This window comes from Eutrigla gurnardus, assembly GCF_963514095.1.
Source record: "Eutrigla gurnardus genome assembly, chromosome: 8".
Taxonomy (NCBI): Eukaryota; Metazoa; Chordata; class Actinopteri; order Perciformes; family Triglidae; genus Eutrigla; species Eutrigla gurnardus.
The window spans coordinates 6,264,135-6,280,219 of record NC_139922.1 but is presented as its reverse complement, the minus strand read 5'-3'; the positions used below and the strand labels follow the sequence as shown (position 1 = coordinate 6,280,219).

The 16,085-nt window shown below is 40.2% G+C and overlaps 1 protein-coding gene across 1 annotated transcript; it reads right to left on the bottom strand.

Annotated features, from left to right (window-relative positions):
• Nucleotides 1-13,537: 13,537 nt before the first annotated feature.
• On the bottom strand, nt 13,538-14,670 carry LOC311017317 (galactose-specific lectin nattectin-like). Its single transcript, XM_084015568.1, has 4 exons — nt 14,580-14,670; nt 14,156-14,290; nt 13,822-13,933; nt 13,538-13,657 (listed from the first exon to the last, which is right to left on the bottom strand). The coding sequence occupies exons 1-4, from the start codon at nt 14,598-14,600 to the stop codon at nt 13,581-13,583; spliced, it is 345 nt and encodes a 114-aa protein (XP_083871694.1). The 5' UTR covers nt 14,601-14,670; the 3' UTR covers nt 13,538-13,580.
• Between the last annotated feature and the right edge of the window lie 1,415 nt (nt 14,671-16,085).

Below are 16,085 nucleotides of genomic sequence, written 5' to 3'. Positions count from 1 at the left end.
GAGCCGACCTCACCCGCAGAGAGCAGGCAGAGAGAGTGGAGGTTCAGGGGAACCGGGGAGACCATCAAACGATGCAGCGCTCAAGAGCACGCCTCCTCCTCCTGAGTGATGCGACTAGTGTCTCTCTCTCTCTCTCTCTCTCTCTCTCTCTCTCTCTCTCTCTCTCTCTCTCTCTCTCCCTCTCCCTCTCTCTCTCTCTCTCTCTCTCTCTCTCTCTCTCTCTCTCTCTCTCTCTCTGAGCATAGGCTACTGAGGATGCTGTTGTTGTTGTTGAATCACGCCATACTTCTGCCCCTTCCTTTCTGTCCCCCCAGTCATGGGCTCTAATACAGGGCTATAATAGCTAGCCTTTAGCTTTCATGTCACATCAAGTCATACACTGTATGCTCAGTTCACTGAAGCAAGAATTAGTGACAAAGTGCTGACGAAAGACAGAGAGTAAGTAGGAAAGTATGCATGTAAACAGAAGGAAGTGGGGATAGGCAGCATCTTGGTGGAAGAGGGGAAGACCACATGATAAACCAGTTGGGCTATGCTGCACAAAAGCATGAGAATGAAATGCACTTTGCAGCAGTGACGTGGCACTGGCAGTGTGTGGGCACATGGGTTGTGAAAGAGGATGAGAGCCCCCGGGCGAGGGACCCCATGCGACGGATCACATTTCACAAAGAGCTGGAAGGATTCTGGCAAGGCACTGGAAAGGGAACGGCCTATCTGGACCACTGCAGACCCGGTGCCCTGTCGATAACTGGAAGACTCACCTTTGATGTGGGTCTGACACACCTGGTCTTGGTCATTCAAACCACAGCAAAAAGAAAACAGTTAGATCAGACCTCAACAGATGAGAAAGTTCAGTATTAAAATTATTATTGCTCTGATATTTAGCTTTTCCCTGTGATTTCGGGCTTGGTAAAATGGAGAAAATCAAATATGATATTTTTGACCGAGTACCTTGATATCGATGTGATAATGATATTGTGGGGGTGACCATTGGTGTTTTCACTAAATATTTACACTATGAGATTTTTGATGAATAATCAATAGCAAGAAGAAGTCTGGTACATTCAGGAAATAACATGATTTTAATGTCAAATTTGGAATCGTGACAAAAAGCAAGCCTACGAGACAGATGTGATTATTTCACTGTTTAAAGTAGCCTATATCTTTTTAGATCATATACTGTATATATATATATATATATATATATATATATATATATATATATATATATATAGTGTTTCATGAAAAGAATCATGGCCCAAGCCATTTGGTTACATACAGGAAGGGATTTGACTGAATATTGTCTGTTCAGCAAAGTTCACTAAAGTGCAAACATAAAAAGATTATTCATATAAATGCCTAAATTATTAAAAAAAAACTGAATGGAGGACTTCAGGTTTATAATCTGCTCTTGGAGGCTTTGGGGCTCTAAGCAGCTGCTGCTGTATTCTACTTATGCCTTAGGCCAGCTATACAGATATACTCAGGTGAAAGTTTTAGAGAAAATTAAAACATTAGCCATGATAGATAGTCTCTTTATCCCAGGAGGGATTTCAGAACTTTTACCACTCACTAGGCTACTACTTCTCATTTCAAACTAAATGTATAAGCATTCATTCTGGATTATCTCTAAAATTTAGATTTTGTGTAATAAATTCTGAGAAGCTCCCCAAATGTGACTGAACGGTAACCCGCAGAGCGTTCTAAATTTGTTTAAATGGCATCTAAACATCCACAGCAGTTTTCGAAAGAAGAGACGCCAGTCTGGAAATTAGGCTACCTTTCATCAGCGCCGGATTCATCTATTCAGTATGTTGACATCCACTATTGAAGATGATTTTCCCCCAAAAGCTTTCATTCACTTTCCATCTGCATTAACTTTCCTTTTCAAAGAACTTACTTATACGAGTGCAGTCAGCCTTTGCCAACATTAGAGATCAAATGTTTAATTCAAGGACACGTTTTTCAGTAGGGCGGAAGGCCTGGTAGTCATTCATTTCCCCTGTCCTAATTTCACAGGTGACACACCAAGCATAGCTCACCTCTCGCATTGAGGCTTCCATTGCCCCCTGCTGTTCATCGTGGCAAATCTCAGTGCGGTTTGTCCTTGTTTTCTGAGTCCATGAATCTTGCATGTGGTGGATATTTTGATCCATGACAGTGCATATTCCACGGGCAGCTGTACTCCATCTCATCAAATACAGTCAGCTGTTTCTCCACCTGTGCTGATGGAGGGAAAAAATGGCATCTCATTATTAATTGAATTAAGAGAGGTATGTCTGGAGGAAGGTGAGTTCTGAGCCTGTTAACAAAGGATTTTGTATGGCATGTTTTGACATTCCCGGGCACCAATGGAACTAGCCCATCACTGTCCACACAGATAAGAACACCCTCAGACACCCGCCTTCTAGTGGACAAACCAGCCTGGACAGGGATGCTTTGGCTCTGCAATAGCTATGAAATAGAACAACGTCATCCCGTGATTTAACAAATACAATAGACGACAGGTGACTAGATGTCTAACTGTTTTTAGAGCTGAAGGATAGAACAGTGGCAGCTCTCTGTTATCATGGCACAGTTGGGAGCAACTCTCAGATTCATCAGTATAATGCCTACAGCTGTATATTCAAATTCAGGGTACAAGTTTGTTGACAGATAGTTGAGAGTTGTCCAGGAGAAACCTGAATATTTTGGGAGCATGATTAAAAATTCATATATGCTCATTGACGTATCAGCATATCCAGTTCAATCATGCCAATATACCTACCCTTATCCACTGATCCTTTATGCTGTTGTGATATGCAAAATTGACCTTGGTGATAATGAGCTGCTCGAGACAGAGGACAGCTGATTGGCCTGAGGTCAGACTGGGGACATCAGAAAAGGACACATGGCCAAAGTGATGAAGCGCTCGCTTCGTTCATAGTCTCATGTGTGTGTAGTATTCTTTCTAAGACCTTTTTTTGGGAGGGGAGGGCCATAGGGGGGATTGAAAGTCATCACTACTGGATGGAAAAGAAATTGCACCATCAGAAATGTCAGAATGTTTCTTTCTAAACTGAAATGCCAGGTACAGCCCAGTTCCCATCAGCTGGGGTACACTGTGCTCTCCAAAATCAGGCATGATTACAGCATTCAGAACTGAGGCAATGGAGGGTTAGAGGAGAAACAAGAGGAGTTGTGGGTGTGTGAAGAAGGCAAGGAGTACCGGATCATTAGTCTTTGATGTTTTTCACTCTGATGACCCCTGACTAATTCTCTTCCACATTTTTTTTCATAAAGTGTGTATGTGTGTGTTGTTATCTATGAATACATGAATAATGATATCAAGGAATTGGTTATCTTCTTAATGTCTTCTAATAATCCTGCATGTTAAAAAACCTCATCCCCACGATGACTGCACGCACTGGTTTCAAGGTTGACCGTAGTCTGTAAAAGAATCCTTTGCTAATCGACTCTTTAGTTTCCTGCCTCAGCGCCCCATCATCTGGAAGATCTCCCAAGACATGCCTCCAGCTCTCCAGCAGGAATCTATGTAGGAATGTGGTTTGGATCCTAGCTACTTATACTCTCATTTATTTCATATTTTTATCTCAACGTATAATATCACTGAAACGATGTTATTCTCTCTCCAAACTAGTTGTGTCTTTTGGTTTTATGGCTAGAAGCTGTTATGAATGGATTGGGGTCGCATGCAACATGAGCGTAGTACATTGTGTTTTCTCAAAGGATGTGAGACGGAATGTAACGAGACTTGGGAACAGATAAGAGACACAGATCATTTATGTTCAATAACTTTATTATCATCTGACTTTTACTTTGGAGCCTTCTTATTTGCCTGATTTAACTGGACTAAATGAAAAAACAGCTATATGGCTTATTCCATTAAAAATGACCACTGTGACCTATCCCCTTTATGTGAACTGTCTACATTACCTGTCATTGAAACAAGATGAGGAGGAAAGCGTCGTGGTGGGAACAGCAGCACCAGGACCAGGTCTGGAAGAAAATAACCAATATGTAACTTAAATAAATAACTGATCCTGTCTACCCTCTAGTCCTAGTCCTGATACTGAAGACTTCCTTAAACTGAACTAGACAGATGTTTTTCTTCATTCCATAATTTAGATTTGATTTGGCCATTCAATCCACTTATTGTAGCTGCTATTATTCAAATCACTGTCAAATCACTGTCAAGTTGAATGGCCCCGCTTTGCCCAGTGATATTCCTACACAATAACACTTCTCTCCCAGGAACTCTCAGGGGAGACTTTAGCCTTAAAAACTCCCATTCAGTAAAGATCATGTTCCATTCCATCCCCGTCCATGCAGGTAACACAAGATACAGTATGAACATGCCCAGATGGGAGCATTTCAGGTGATGCTCTGAAACCAGGAGGGAAACATCTTAAAAGAAGATGCTCATTTTATTTCAAAGTTTCTCTCTTATTACTAAAACACATAGGTACATGTTTTTGTAATCCATCAATGATCAAAATTGCCTGACTCTGCTGATACTTTCCTGCCACTTTAAAAGCATATATAACTCATAAAACCGCGACACAACACAGAGCATGCAGAACAATTTCCCCATAAAAATAATGATGGAAAAGAACGGAAGACAAAATCTATCTACCTCTCTTTATATATATATATATATAGATATATATATATATATATATATATATATATATATATATATATATATATATATATAGATATATAGATATATTATGTTCATAAAATTTGAATATAGTTTTGCTTTTATAGATTTAATAACGATCATGCAGCAGCCGTTAACAATTTTCACATTGTTTTACAACAAAAATAATATATATAAAAAAAATTTAAAATGTATTTTTATGTACAGTCTGTCACTCTCAGCATGCTTGTCAGATCAGATCTCCACACAGCGTTTGGACTATTTTAGCACAGGCTGAATTCTTTATGGTCTCTTCTCTGTTATAGTAACGTTAGAATGACCAGTGTTTGTTGGTTTGGGAGTTTTTCCAATGACATCAAAGCATTGGTCACTGTTCCTGGTTCTATAGGCTGTTTATCATTATATTACCAGTGAGTATGTACAAGTAAACACAACCTCCCGTGCAGGAGACAGCTCAAGAGGACACACAGACCTGATCAGAGTACCGCATCGGTGTCTTCTGACAAGCGGTCAATAGTGAAAGAAAGAATCAGCTTGTTCAGCAAAAGAAGAGTGTGAAATGAAGAGGGGAAGGCATCCTGTGAAAAGCAGCAGGAGGAGGAGATGAGAATGAAATGAGTGCTTCAGGCTTAAAAGACACTCATGATGAACTTGTCATTGAAAATATATACAGAATGGGATGCATATTAGTGAACATAATTGTATTTAAAAGCAATTATACACCAGTCATTTCCTTTTCTCAGAGATAAGAATCAGAACATTGAGTCATTTATGAAAGATAAATGACTGCACTGTGCAGTAGTTGACAAAGGATGAACTAGGAAATACTGGCATGTTAGTTTGTTAAGAGTTGGTATAATCTATGTCTCTTCTGTGTGATTTAAAATATATTGTCTTGATTGTTGATGCAGTAACTGCACCTTTACCTGGGCAGAGAGAGGATCTTTGGCATACAGTCACACTGACCATGACCTTCAAGTACATCATAGAGGCAACCAGATGTAGTTCCCCACCACCAAACTGTGTGGCCGCTACAAGAACCTCAATTAGCCAAGTAATTAGGTCATACATCAAAACAATGAAGCGCCTGGGTGAGGAGGGACGGAGATGTTCAGAGAGGAAATGAAAGAAGCAGAAGAGACAGAGGACAAGGGAAGGGGAGAACGAGAAAGAGGTGAAAGTAAGACACCGAGAGACTGGAGGAGACAGGAGGAAGCAATCGGAATGTACAGGCAGAGGCATAAATGAGAAAAAACAAGAAGGTGCTACAGAAAGACAGGCCAGTAAATCGAAAGCAAGTGGAGCATGGTATATGACAAAGGTGGAGAAAGAAAAAAAGAAAATTTTCATATAATCTGGTGTTTCAGAGTGTTTCATGTTGTAAATCAGCGAGTGTCATCCTGGTGACATATCAGCAAGGCGCTCCACACTTCTGGTTCTGTGAGGAAATGTAAGAGCCAGGCTGAGTTCTCGGCTATCTACACTACATTACCATGTAGAATTATTCAGTACATTTTTCCCCCAGGTTTTTAATTTATGTCTGGCCGCATTTTAATTTTCCTCTGTTTTCTTGTCATTAAAGTGCAGTTAGGAATTAACGACTAACCTAAATAATTCAAAGATTCTGTATTGTGCACAGTCAGTATTTGTTAATTATAAGTAATAGGATAACAGTTATTCCAAACACTCAAGACACAACTACATCAGCAGATGTTGAATGTTTATGAAACAATAAATATGAATGTGTTCTAAAGCAAAGTGTTCTGAGTAGTCATTGATCAAAATATATTAAAAGCAATTTTTTAAATTTGATTTACTATACATTTCAAATAATGACAACTGTTACTTTTGTATTTGAGACAATCTGAAGTAATTAGTTTGCTCCAACCTAAAAGTAATTAGTTTGCTCCAACCTAAAAATAATTAGATTGCTCCAACCTTTAAAAAGTGGTTGCATGGAATTAAACTTTTCAGGTTAAACTAAATTACATTTTTGCTTTGAGTCAATGTGAAATATTTTGTGTGATTGATTACCTCAATTTTTTACGTTGATCCAAGGTTTTTATTTTTTCAGTGTGAGGGCACTTGGCTGTCAGTATGCTACTTTCTGAATATAATATGTTTGTGTATGTACGTCTGTTACGGCTGCCGCCTGTCCCCAGGCCTAACTATTTTAGGACTGGTTAATGAGATGTCAAGTATCACGTGTGTAAGTGTGTGTTATGTCTGGTCTCCAGTCGGATTGGCCTCGTGGGCCCGGTCCCTTCCACTTCCTGTTCACATCTCCAAGGATCCTGACGGAGCGGCACCCAGTAGCAGCTCCAATCCCGAGGGAGCAATCAAGCCCACCTGAGGATAAATGCCATGGGAAATGTTCACTCACGGCCGGCTGTGTTCTTGATCAGCCCGCCATTGTGCAAGAGTATTGTAAGATTGCCTCGTATTTGTAGTCGTCGCTGATGCAAAACGTTCTGAGGAGTCGGTTGATTCGTGTTAGTAGCTCCCACCGGCCATTTTGCCTCATTTGTAGTTTGTTAACCCACTTTGTTACACCATCTTGAAACTCTCTGTTAATTACGATACCAAAAACACCTGGTGTTATGTTGCTTCCCTTTTCCCCTCACGAGCCGGGTCGTAACAATCACGCATGCGTGATCATCCATCCATGCAGTCTGTCTCCTTTTCCCTTTTTCTAAACTGCCATGTCTGCACTGCCGGTCTCCTGAGGGCCAAAGCATCTCATAGCTCACACTTCACATGATGTCCTCACACCGGTGTTGTGTTCAGAGGCACTAGGTAAACAAACAGCATACAGGGAAACACACGAGACACGCGCTCATAAGCACATCTTAAACGACAGTAATACTAAAAGCACTATGACAACATGCATAATTAAAGGCATTCCACCTAAAAATAGAAGGGTGGGGAAGAGAGAGTATGGAAACAAGAGATGAGCAAGAAATGGGAGAAAGACAGAGAGAGGTAACGCAGAGCTCATGGATGTCCACAGCAATTAAAGGAGAAGGAAAAAAGATCCAATGCATAGACTGTGTGCATAGTGTGACTTTTGTATTAGTACACTTGTCAATTTTCTTTTCCATCATCAAACTAACAGTGTGAAATGACTGAAGCAGCTAGCTGTCTGATTGCCTGAAAGAAAAGACTTGGTGGGAGAGGTGGCTTCATCATGTGGAGAAACAACAGGCAGTCAGCGGAGACGTCTGCTATATTTGCATTAGTTTGTGTAGCAGATTAAAAATGGTGTTTAAATGCTCAACATTCACAACATGTTTATGATTGATTTGCCCAAAGCATGCCATTCCATTTTACATTCCTCAGCCACTTCAATTAAAGAAAAACACCTTGCTGTTACAAGTCCTCTCCTTACTCCATTATTCTCCGCCGCTCCTTTATTTCCCCTCTCCCTGCCATCATCAGCTTATTTCAGATATGCAATCTCCTTTTTATCTTTTTCTTGTGTCTCTTGGCCGTGCCTCAGTGCACCTTATTAAAATGTATATTTTCAAATCATTCTTCAAAGCCGAACTGTTTGCATGGAAAAACAGGGCCATGCCCCATGATGTAACAGGAAATTACAGTGAGACTGAGCAGATAGCCCACCTCTATCTTGTCGTCTGCTTTCTCTGAATTTGTTTGCCAATGTTGTGCCACATGGCTGCAAATCCAAGTGACAGTTTACTTTCAATCATTATATTGACTTTATTCAGATTCTGAAGTGCAGCCCAAGCACTTGGCACAGCTGTCAAAAACAAGTATTTAAGCAAATATTTAACTCGGCACTCAATCTGCATCCAGAAATCAAAACAAAATACACATATTCATAAAACAACTCAGCACATCTTTAAACAAAATGACTGAGCTACTGTAGAGCAGCATACTGTGAAACTCCTGTGATCCACCCTTGGGCTGTTTATTTGTTTAAGCCCCATATCCTAGGCTGTCTTGTTGATAACCAACTCATTTGCAATGATAACATGCCCAAGAGGCTAAAATGAGGCCGTTCACGGCAGCTGTGCTGATAGAGGAGGAGGTTGGAGGCTGTGATTGGCTTGACTGTGATGTTCAATTAATAGTCAACTCACCACATCCTAACACATATCAAAGTGCCGCGTTGGGCCAAACCAATGATTGACAGAGCAGAGTAATCCCTGGCACTGAAGGCTGAGCATTATTATCTCTAACTATTTACCACAGTGGACACACCAAACAGGGGATATAAGCAATGAGAAGTAAAAGGGTGGATGAATAACTGAGGAAGAGGGAGAAGGTAGTAGTCTCTTCCAGTATCAGGATGCTAGCATCCAGGCCCCATCCTGTAAAAAGGATGTGAACACAAATTCCTAAAAAGGAAGCAACTTTAGCCACATACCACCCTTAGTATCCTTCCCATCTCTTGTGCTCCCAAAATGCAAAGCAGCTTAGACAGTGGGACTCCGTCACAGTTTGGCTGCAACAAAGGAGTTGTGTGGAGTACCCTACGGGCCCTGTGCTTTCTGGCTGGCAGCTTTACATATAAAACAGGCAGGCCTATCTGTCTCTGCACAGGCTGCGGCCACAAAGTCCGAATCCCCAGCTTGGAGTACTCTGAGGATCCTCACTGTGGAGTTCTGCACAGGGAGAGATTAGCAACAAACACTAAACATGACTCTTGTGTTCGTGTCTCTGAGAAGGAAAGACATTATGCATCACTGAGGGAAGTTTTGTCAAATAAAAGTCTCTAGCACTGTCCGCACAAAAAAAATCTCCACCCTCCGCCCCTCCTGGTCAAGGCAGTTGATCAATCTTTTTTTGATTATTTTGTACATTATTTGTTCAATTTGATATGCAGTTTTAGTGCCGTCACCAGCTATCTGTTGAATAAGGTATATTGCGTTTTAGTCATGTGACAAGTTATTGGCGCTGAACATCTCTGCAGCAAATAAAAAAATTATATCATTTTTGTACAATATACAATATAGTACAATGGCTAAATGTAACTATGACACAAGCAAATACTGCCATCTAGAGCATGTTTTGTGAAGTTACACCTTAGATGAAGCACATTAACTGTGTATATTTGAGGTAAACCAGGTCTAGGATATATTTACAACCATGACTGGTTGAGAAACAAGCAAAATGTTGATGCTTCGTCATTGAATTAAACTCTAAACTGTCTGAGAATTTAGCCCAAATCTTATATGGTCATTGCAAATGAAGGACTTGGGCTATTGTCACAAACCTTTTTTAATAACCTTCCACACACCCTTATAAAAGATACACAGCAGGTCCTGATGTAATAGACCCAGAAATGATTGATTAGGCAACTGACAAAAACATGTTTCTTATGGGAACCTTCAAAGAAATGTATTATAAAGTGCCAAAAATCTATAATAAATGACAACACTCAAAAAATCAATAAAAATACTGCTTCCTACATTTGACTCACAGGTGAGTAGAGTACATTTTTGTTTAGTAATCGAGAAAGCAGTATTTCATTGCATTGCATTGCAGCTATCCTGGCCTCTAGTGGATGTATTTAAAATGTACACGGTCAATGGATTCATCTGAGTCACAAAAACGACTGCAGCCCTCCTCACTGTGGTTGACCCTTCAATGGGATCAAGTATAACACTTTTCTTAGTGACCTATATCACTGACAATACAAGTTATATGCATTGACATGATAAATAGATTTAGTGTTATTATTAAAAAAACATTGATCTTGTCAGCTGATACCCGGCCCCAGATGTGCACAGCACACATGTGCCACAGCTGCCTCTAATGCAAAGATGTAAGACGAATTGCAGCCTGACTAATTCAATTAAATGCCTCAGCAAAAATCAGTAGCTTGAAAAAGAAAAGCCACAGAACTGAAAGATCAAGAAATTGAAAGGAACAGAGAGGCCAAATTTCTGGCCAAAAAGAAGCATGAAAAAGCACCAGAAATGACTTGAAAGATGTGGGGTGCAAGGCAGACTGGCAAATAAACGTCTGCTGTAGTGGGCTCAGTTCTAGTGAAGATACTGGTATCTAGAAGTCCTTGAGGGGGTGTGGATGAGTGGCTGAAATGGAATCCATCCATCCATTTTCTACCGCTTATCCTGTATTTAGGGTCACGGGGGGGCTGGAGCCGATCCCAGCTGTCATTGGGCGAAGGCAGGACGCCAGTCTATCACAGGGCCAACATGTAGAGACAAACAACCATTCACACTCACATTCACACCTACGGGCAATTTAGAGTCACCAATTAACCTATCCCCATCCTGCATGTCTTTGGACTGTGGGAGGAAGCCGGAGAACCCGGAGAGAACCCACGCTTACACGGGGAGAACATGCAAACTCCACACAGAAGGAACCCGGGCCGACCCGGGAATCGAACCCAGGACCCTCTTGCTGTGAGGCGAGAGTGCTACCCACTACACCACCGTGCAGCCCCTGAAATGGAATCATAATTCCTAATTGTAGGTCAGTCCACATGAAGTGTGAAGTGGGCCGACCCAAAGGCTGCCCTCAGTGTGTGAATGGGTAAATGTAGACTGAATGTAATGCAAAGCGCCTCAAGTGCTCCAAGAGACTAGAAAAGCGCTTTATAAATGCAGGTCTGTTTACCATTTTCTACTGTACACAATCTCCATCTCCCACTTATTACCAGATCTCCAGGACTTTTAAAATGATGTACTCATTATTACAATGCATAGTATTATTGTATTTGTTATTTTTCTTTATTTCCATAATTGCATATAAATGTGTTATAAAATAGTAATATGTCAAAGTGTATTTTATTTTTGAAGCCTGTATTATTATATATTCATATTTTGTATAGTTTGCATCTTTTGATTTCTGTAAGATTATTGGCTGGGGTTTAGGGTGACCAATGAGATAGATTCCAGGGAGTGAGGTAGAGGAGAAGAGGGGAGATGGAAGAGAACGGACCTCGAGTCCAATCTCAGAGAGAAGCTTAAAAGATGTTTCTGTAATATATATCTCTGCCTAGCTTATTTGGGCAGGGTGTTAGTTTCCAAGTTTTAACCTTACCTATCTAGTGGGGAAGCCGAGTGTGGCAGCTATCGTAGATAACGCTACGTGAGTGTGCCGAGTCATGGATTTAATACGGTTCTCTATCATGTAACTGCTTATAGACTTTGAAATACTTATGATTTCAGACACCAGAGAGTGTGCCATTCATCTGGTAAAGGTGAACACTCAAACCCACCAATTTATAACTCAACAACCTTCCATTTTTCATCTTTTGCACATTCCTGTAGAGCTCTTCGTCTCTATCAATCATCCCTCACTTATGACTGGTTGTTTATATTGTATATACTATATTATAGTCACTGTTTGTTTATTGTTATTGTCCTCAATGTATGTGCCTTAGTCACCAAGACAAATTCATCAGGATAAAATCCTTCTTGGCAATAATTATGTTTCTGATTCTTCTCAACAGAAACCAACAAGTGTGCACCAGAAGCAACACAGCTGTCTGTCTCTTCAACACAGTTGACAGAACTCAGATAACATTCTGCTGCAACGAGGTGCAATGAGGTCAAAGACCTTTTGTTTGTTCTTGTGAGGGAAACGGCCGCTTTGTTTTTGGCCTCAACTTAAACAGGCCTACTACAGTATACTCTGGGCTTTATTGCCAGCATAAGGTATGGGACTGTTCATAGATCATTGAAATACTTGACAGGAGTCTATAGAAAGAGACATTTACCCTGAAAGCATTTCATACATTATTTGGTATAAATGTGACCAGGTGCTATTCAATATAAGACCCAGAATAAACTGGAACCAGAGACCAGAAACCCACTACGCACCAACCAAATCAAACACTCAAAGGTACCTTTTCCCAGCAAGCTAATGGGACTCAAACCACACAACAAAAACACACATGCAAGATGGCTGCTCCATTTTACTTCCCCCTCCTCGACATGGCAGAAAACCCCACAAAGAAAATAACAAATGGCCCAGTAAATAAAACAGTTAAGAAGTACATTAAAACCTAATAATGTGGGAAAACAGTGGTTGGCTCCTCTAAAACGCCTGGCTTGTTGCAGGTGGAATCTATAGAAAAGTAATATTATTTTATAAAAGGACTAAATAACCTATTTAAAGACACTGTTGTGCATGCAGCCTACCTGGTTTCTAGGCTGATGTGCATATTAAGCGATTAGAATCCCTCACGAACATGCAGCATCTAGAACTACACATGCCTTTAATAATTCATTTTAATACTATTTAACTCTACATTTTAATAGTTAAAATCATGCTTTTAGAGATGTTTAAAAAGGAACACCACATCAAGCAAACAAGGGTGTTCTCAGCTGCTCACTCTCAGGTGAATCAGTGGAAATTAAAAGGCCCAGTTGTGCTTTCCGCCCCTTTTTATGGCCCTCTGACTGGGTCCTAGTGCCCGACAGGTGTAAACCTCCCCTCCACACATGCAAAATACATGAAATAAAAAAGTGCAACTGCTGAGAAGTTTTTAAAAAAGACAAACAAAATGTTCAATTTAAAAAGATTCAAGTATACAAAATTCACTTTTCTTCTGATTTCCTTATCAGTAGGTAAATACTGAAAAATCATTTTGAATAAAATTAAGCAGCACTCCCTTCAACCTGAGGTGTAACACTGACATCATAGACCTGAGTTTGGAGGAATTCATGTGAGAACCCGGGATATTTTTTGCTTCTGGCAAGTGAAACGTGTTTTCTTTTAAACATTGAGCTTCAGAGGATGAGATGGTAAATGAAAAGGTGAAGCAGATTGTAGAGTTTATTTGTTTATTGACTAAACTGAAATCAAATCAGAAGAGTAAATAGATCTTCCGGCATGTCGTCGAGGCTCGACATTCTTCTAGAAGTGACATCATCAGTGGGGTTGTGACATCACCATGTGTCAGCACATGACAGGGTCTTCACTGGTTCTTGACACAGACAAAGGAGTTCTTCTTATTACAGGGTGCATCGTTGGCTAAATTGTCTCTTGTAGTCGCTGTTTAAACATAGAAACAATGATAGCATGTTAGAGGGTGACGGTTTCACATTGACTTGCTTTTCTCAATTATGTCAACAAAACTTTCTTGGAATAACAAAGACATAAGAAAATGGAAACAAAACACAATTAAAGTCATTAATTATGAACAATTATATTTATACCTCCTAAGATAATCTCCAAGCAATGTTCAGCTTTGTTGTAGTTGTCAGGCTGCCCGTTGCCCCAGAGGTCGAAGTCGAAATGGGAACCATCACTCCACATCCACACACCCTCCTGAAAGACAAAGTTTTCATTACAGTTATGTTGAACCGTAGTGCCTTTCATCAAACTACATTTCTACAGTAAAGAACAGGTGGGCTTATGCCATCAAGTGTCCGTATCACAACTGTTTAAGAGGGTTTAATATCTCTTAATGCCACCGTCAAATTACACACAGAATATATGCAACATCAGACACACACGGGGACAAACACTGTTTGTTGCTAAAACACTGACCTTGGTTGCGTCGTAGCCTCCAATCCACGTCCGTATATTTGAGCCAGTAATTTTAACAAGCGTGTTATGGAGGAACAGAAACTGGTCTTTAGTGTGGAGGGAAACCAGGTTTGCACCTAAAGTAGTGCAGTAACGCTGATGAAGGAGACAAAACAAGGCAGAAAGAGTGAGGACATCACTACACAAACCATGTACTTTGTGTTTAATGAGTTTAGTGGGAAGTTTTTTGAAAACTAACATCCAAATTGAAATCCTCTGTATTTAAACTCAATACATTTTCAGATTCAGTTAAAAATGTTATTATACGGCTGTTTGGATGTCTCACGTCACCACTGAGGGTTTCTTTAAGAACAGCTGGTTTAAAGTATACTGCATGCCATGAATACATCGTGTGGATTATAACTGATATAGTTTAAAAATGTACTTGTGCATCAGCCCAGTCCATTCCCTGGTAGACAAACAAGTAACACTTTTGCTCAAACTGGAACCAGCTAGGAGGGCACGGTCTGCAGGAACCATCTAGAACACAGTTGTATTGATTAGAAGGGCAATCCAAGGACAAGCGTCAAATGATCCAAAGCAGATTGGAGATCTGACAATTTTGTCCCTCAGCAAAATACAATCTGTTGAGTAAGGAGCAATCTTTAAAAAAGAATAATAAAATAGTAGACTTATCGATAACCTGAAGAGCAGCTACAGTATTTCACTTCCACTATTCTGACAAGTACCGACAGGTTGGGTCTCACCTGCTGCCTGGAAAGATGAAGAAAGAGTGAAAGTTTGATTTTATTGCAGAATATAAATGAAACATTCATTTGATTGATCACATTGGTTTAAATTGTATTGATTATATCAGTTATGTTAGAAAGATGGTGTTTGTCCTGGAAGAGGACTGTTGTTGGATGCATAACACTTACATTAGAGTCGATCCACAGTCCAGCAGTCAAACAGAGGACAACGATGAAATGAAGACTGGATGCCATCTGTGAAGGAAAGTACATGGATGAAATAATGCACAAAAAGCATATATATTTTCTAAATTTGAAATAAATTACTAGATTCAAATGACTATTTGAAAAGTTCTTCATACAGCAATGTGGTGATACAGGACAATAACATGAACAGAGAACAGGTCTACGTTCTACAGAAAGGAGGCATTGTGAAGGATTTTACATGCAAAAATGGGATTTTCCCTCTGAGTGAACACTTAATGTAATAATGAACGGATGAAAGCTTGTTTTCTGTGTTTATGAATCATAACAGCGTATGTTGAAAGGCAGGATTGAACGCCTTACCTTGTTGTGATGATCAGCTGAGGTCACTGTAGCAGCAGTAGCGGCTGTCAAGGCGTCTTTAAAGGGAAATCCAGAGTTTATAAACCCGCCTTGTTTTCAGTCACATACCTGCAACGTGTCTTTCTCTGATCACAGGATATTGTTTGATTATTGTAATTGGAATGAATGAAGGAAAACCAGAAATCTCTTCAAACAAAGATATAGAGCTACACATTAGGGTTACCAACTGCCACTGCATGCGTTAACTGTATACTCACTCTTCTTCATGACAATAACAATAACTAAATGACTTAAGCTTAAAGCTCTAGTCTACAATTTGAAAGGTTTGAAAAAAGCATCCCCCCCCCCCCCCCCCCACACACACACACCTCCCCTCTGTGCTCCTCCTAGCTCTATCATTCCCCCCTCACAGCCTCCCACTTTCCTCTTATTTTATGAAAATAGTTCACCAAAATGTGTTTCTGAAAACATTTTAGGCGAGAAATAAGCTATGCTGTTGCTGAATCTGTCTTTATTTTAGATCGACAACGCTCAGTTTGAAAGATTTCCGAGAGCTTGCGGGCGGCGGCGCCGTCTCTCGAAACTCACAGCATTGCACATTGCACAGCTTCTTACATAGACAATGAATGGGAACA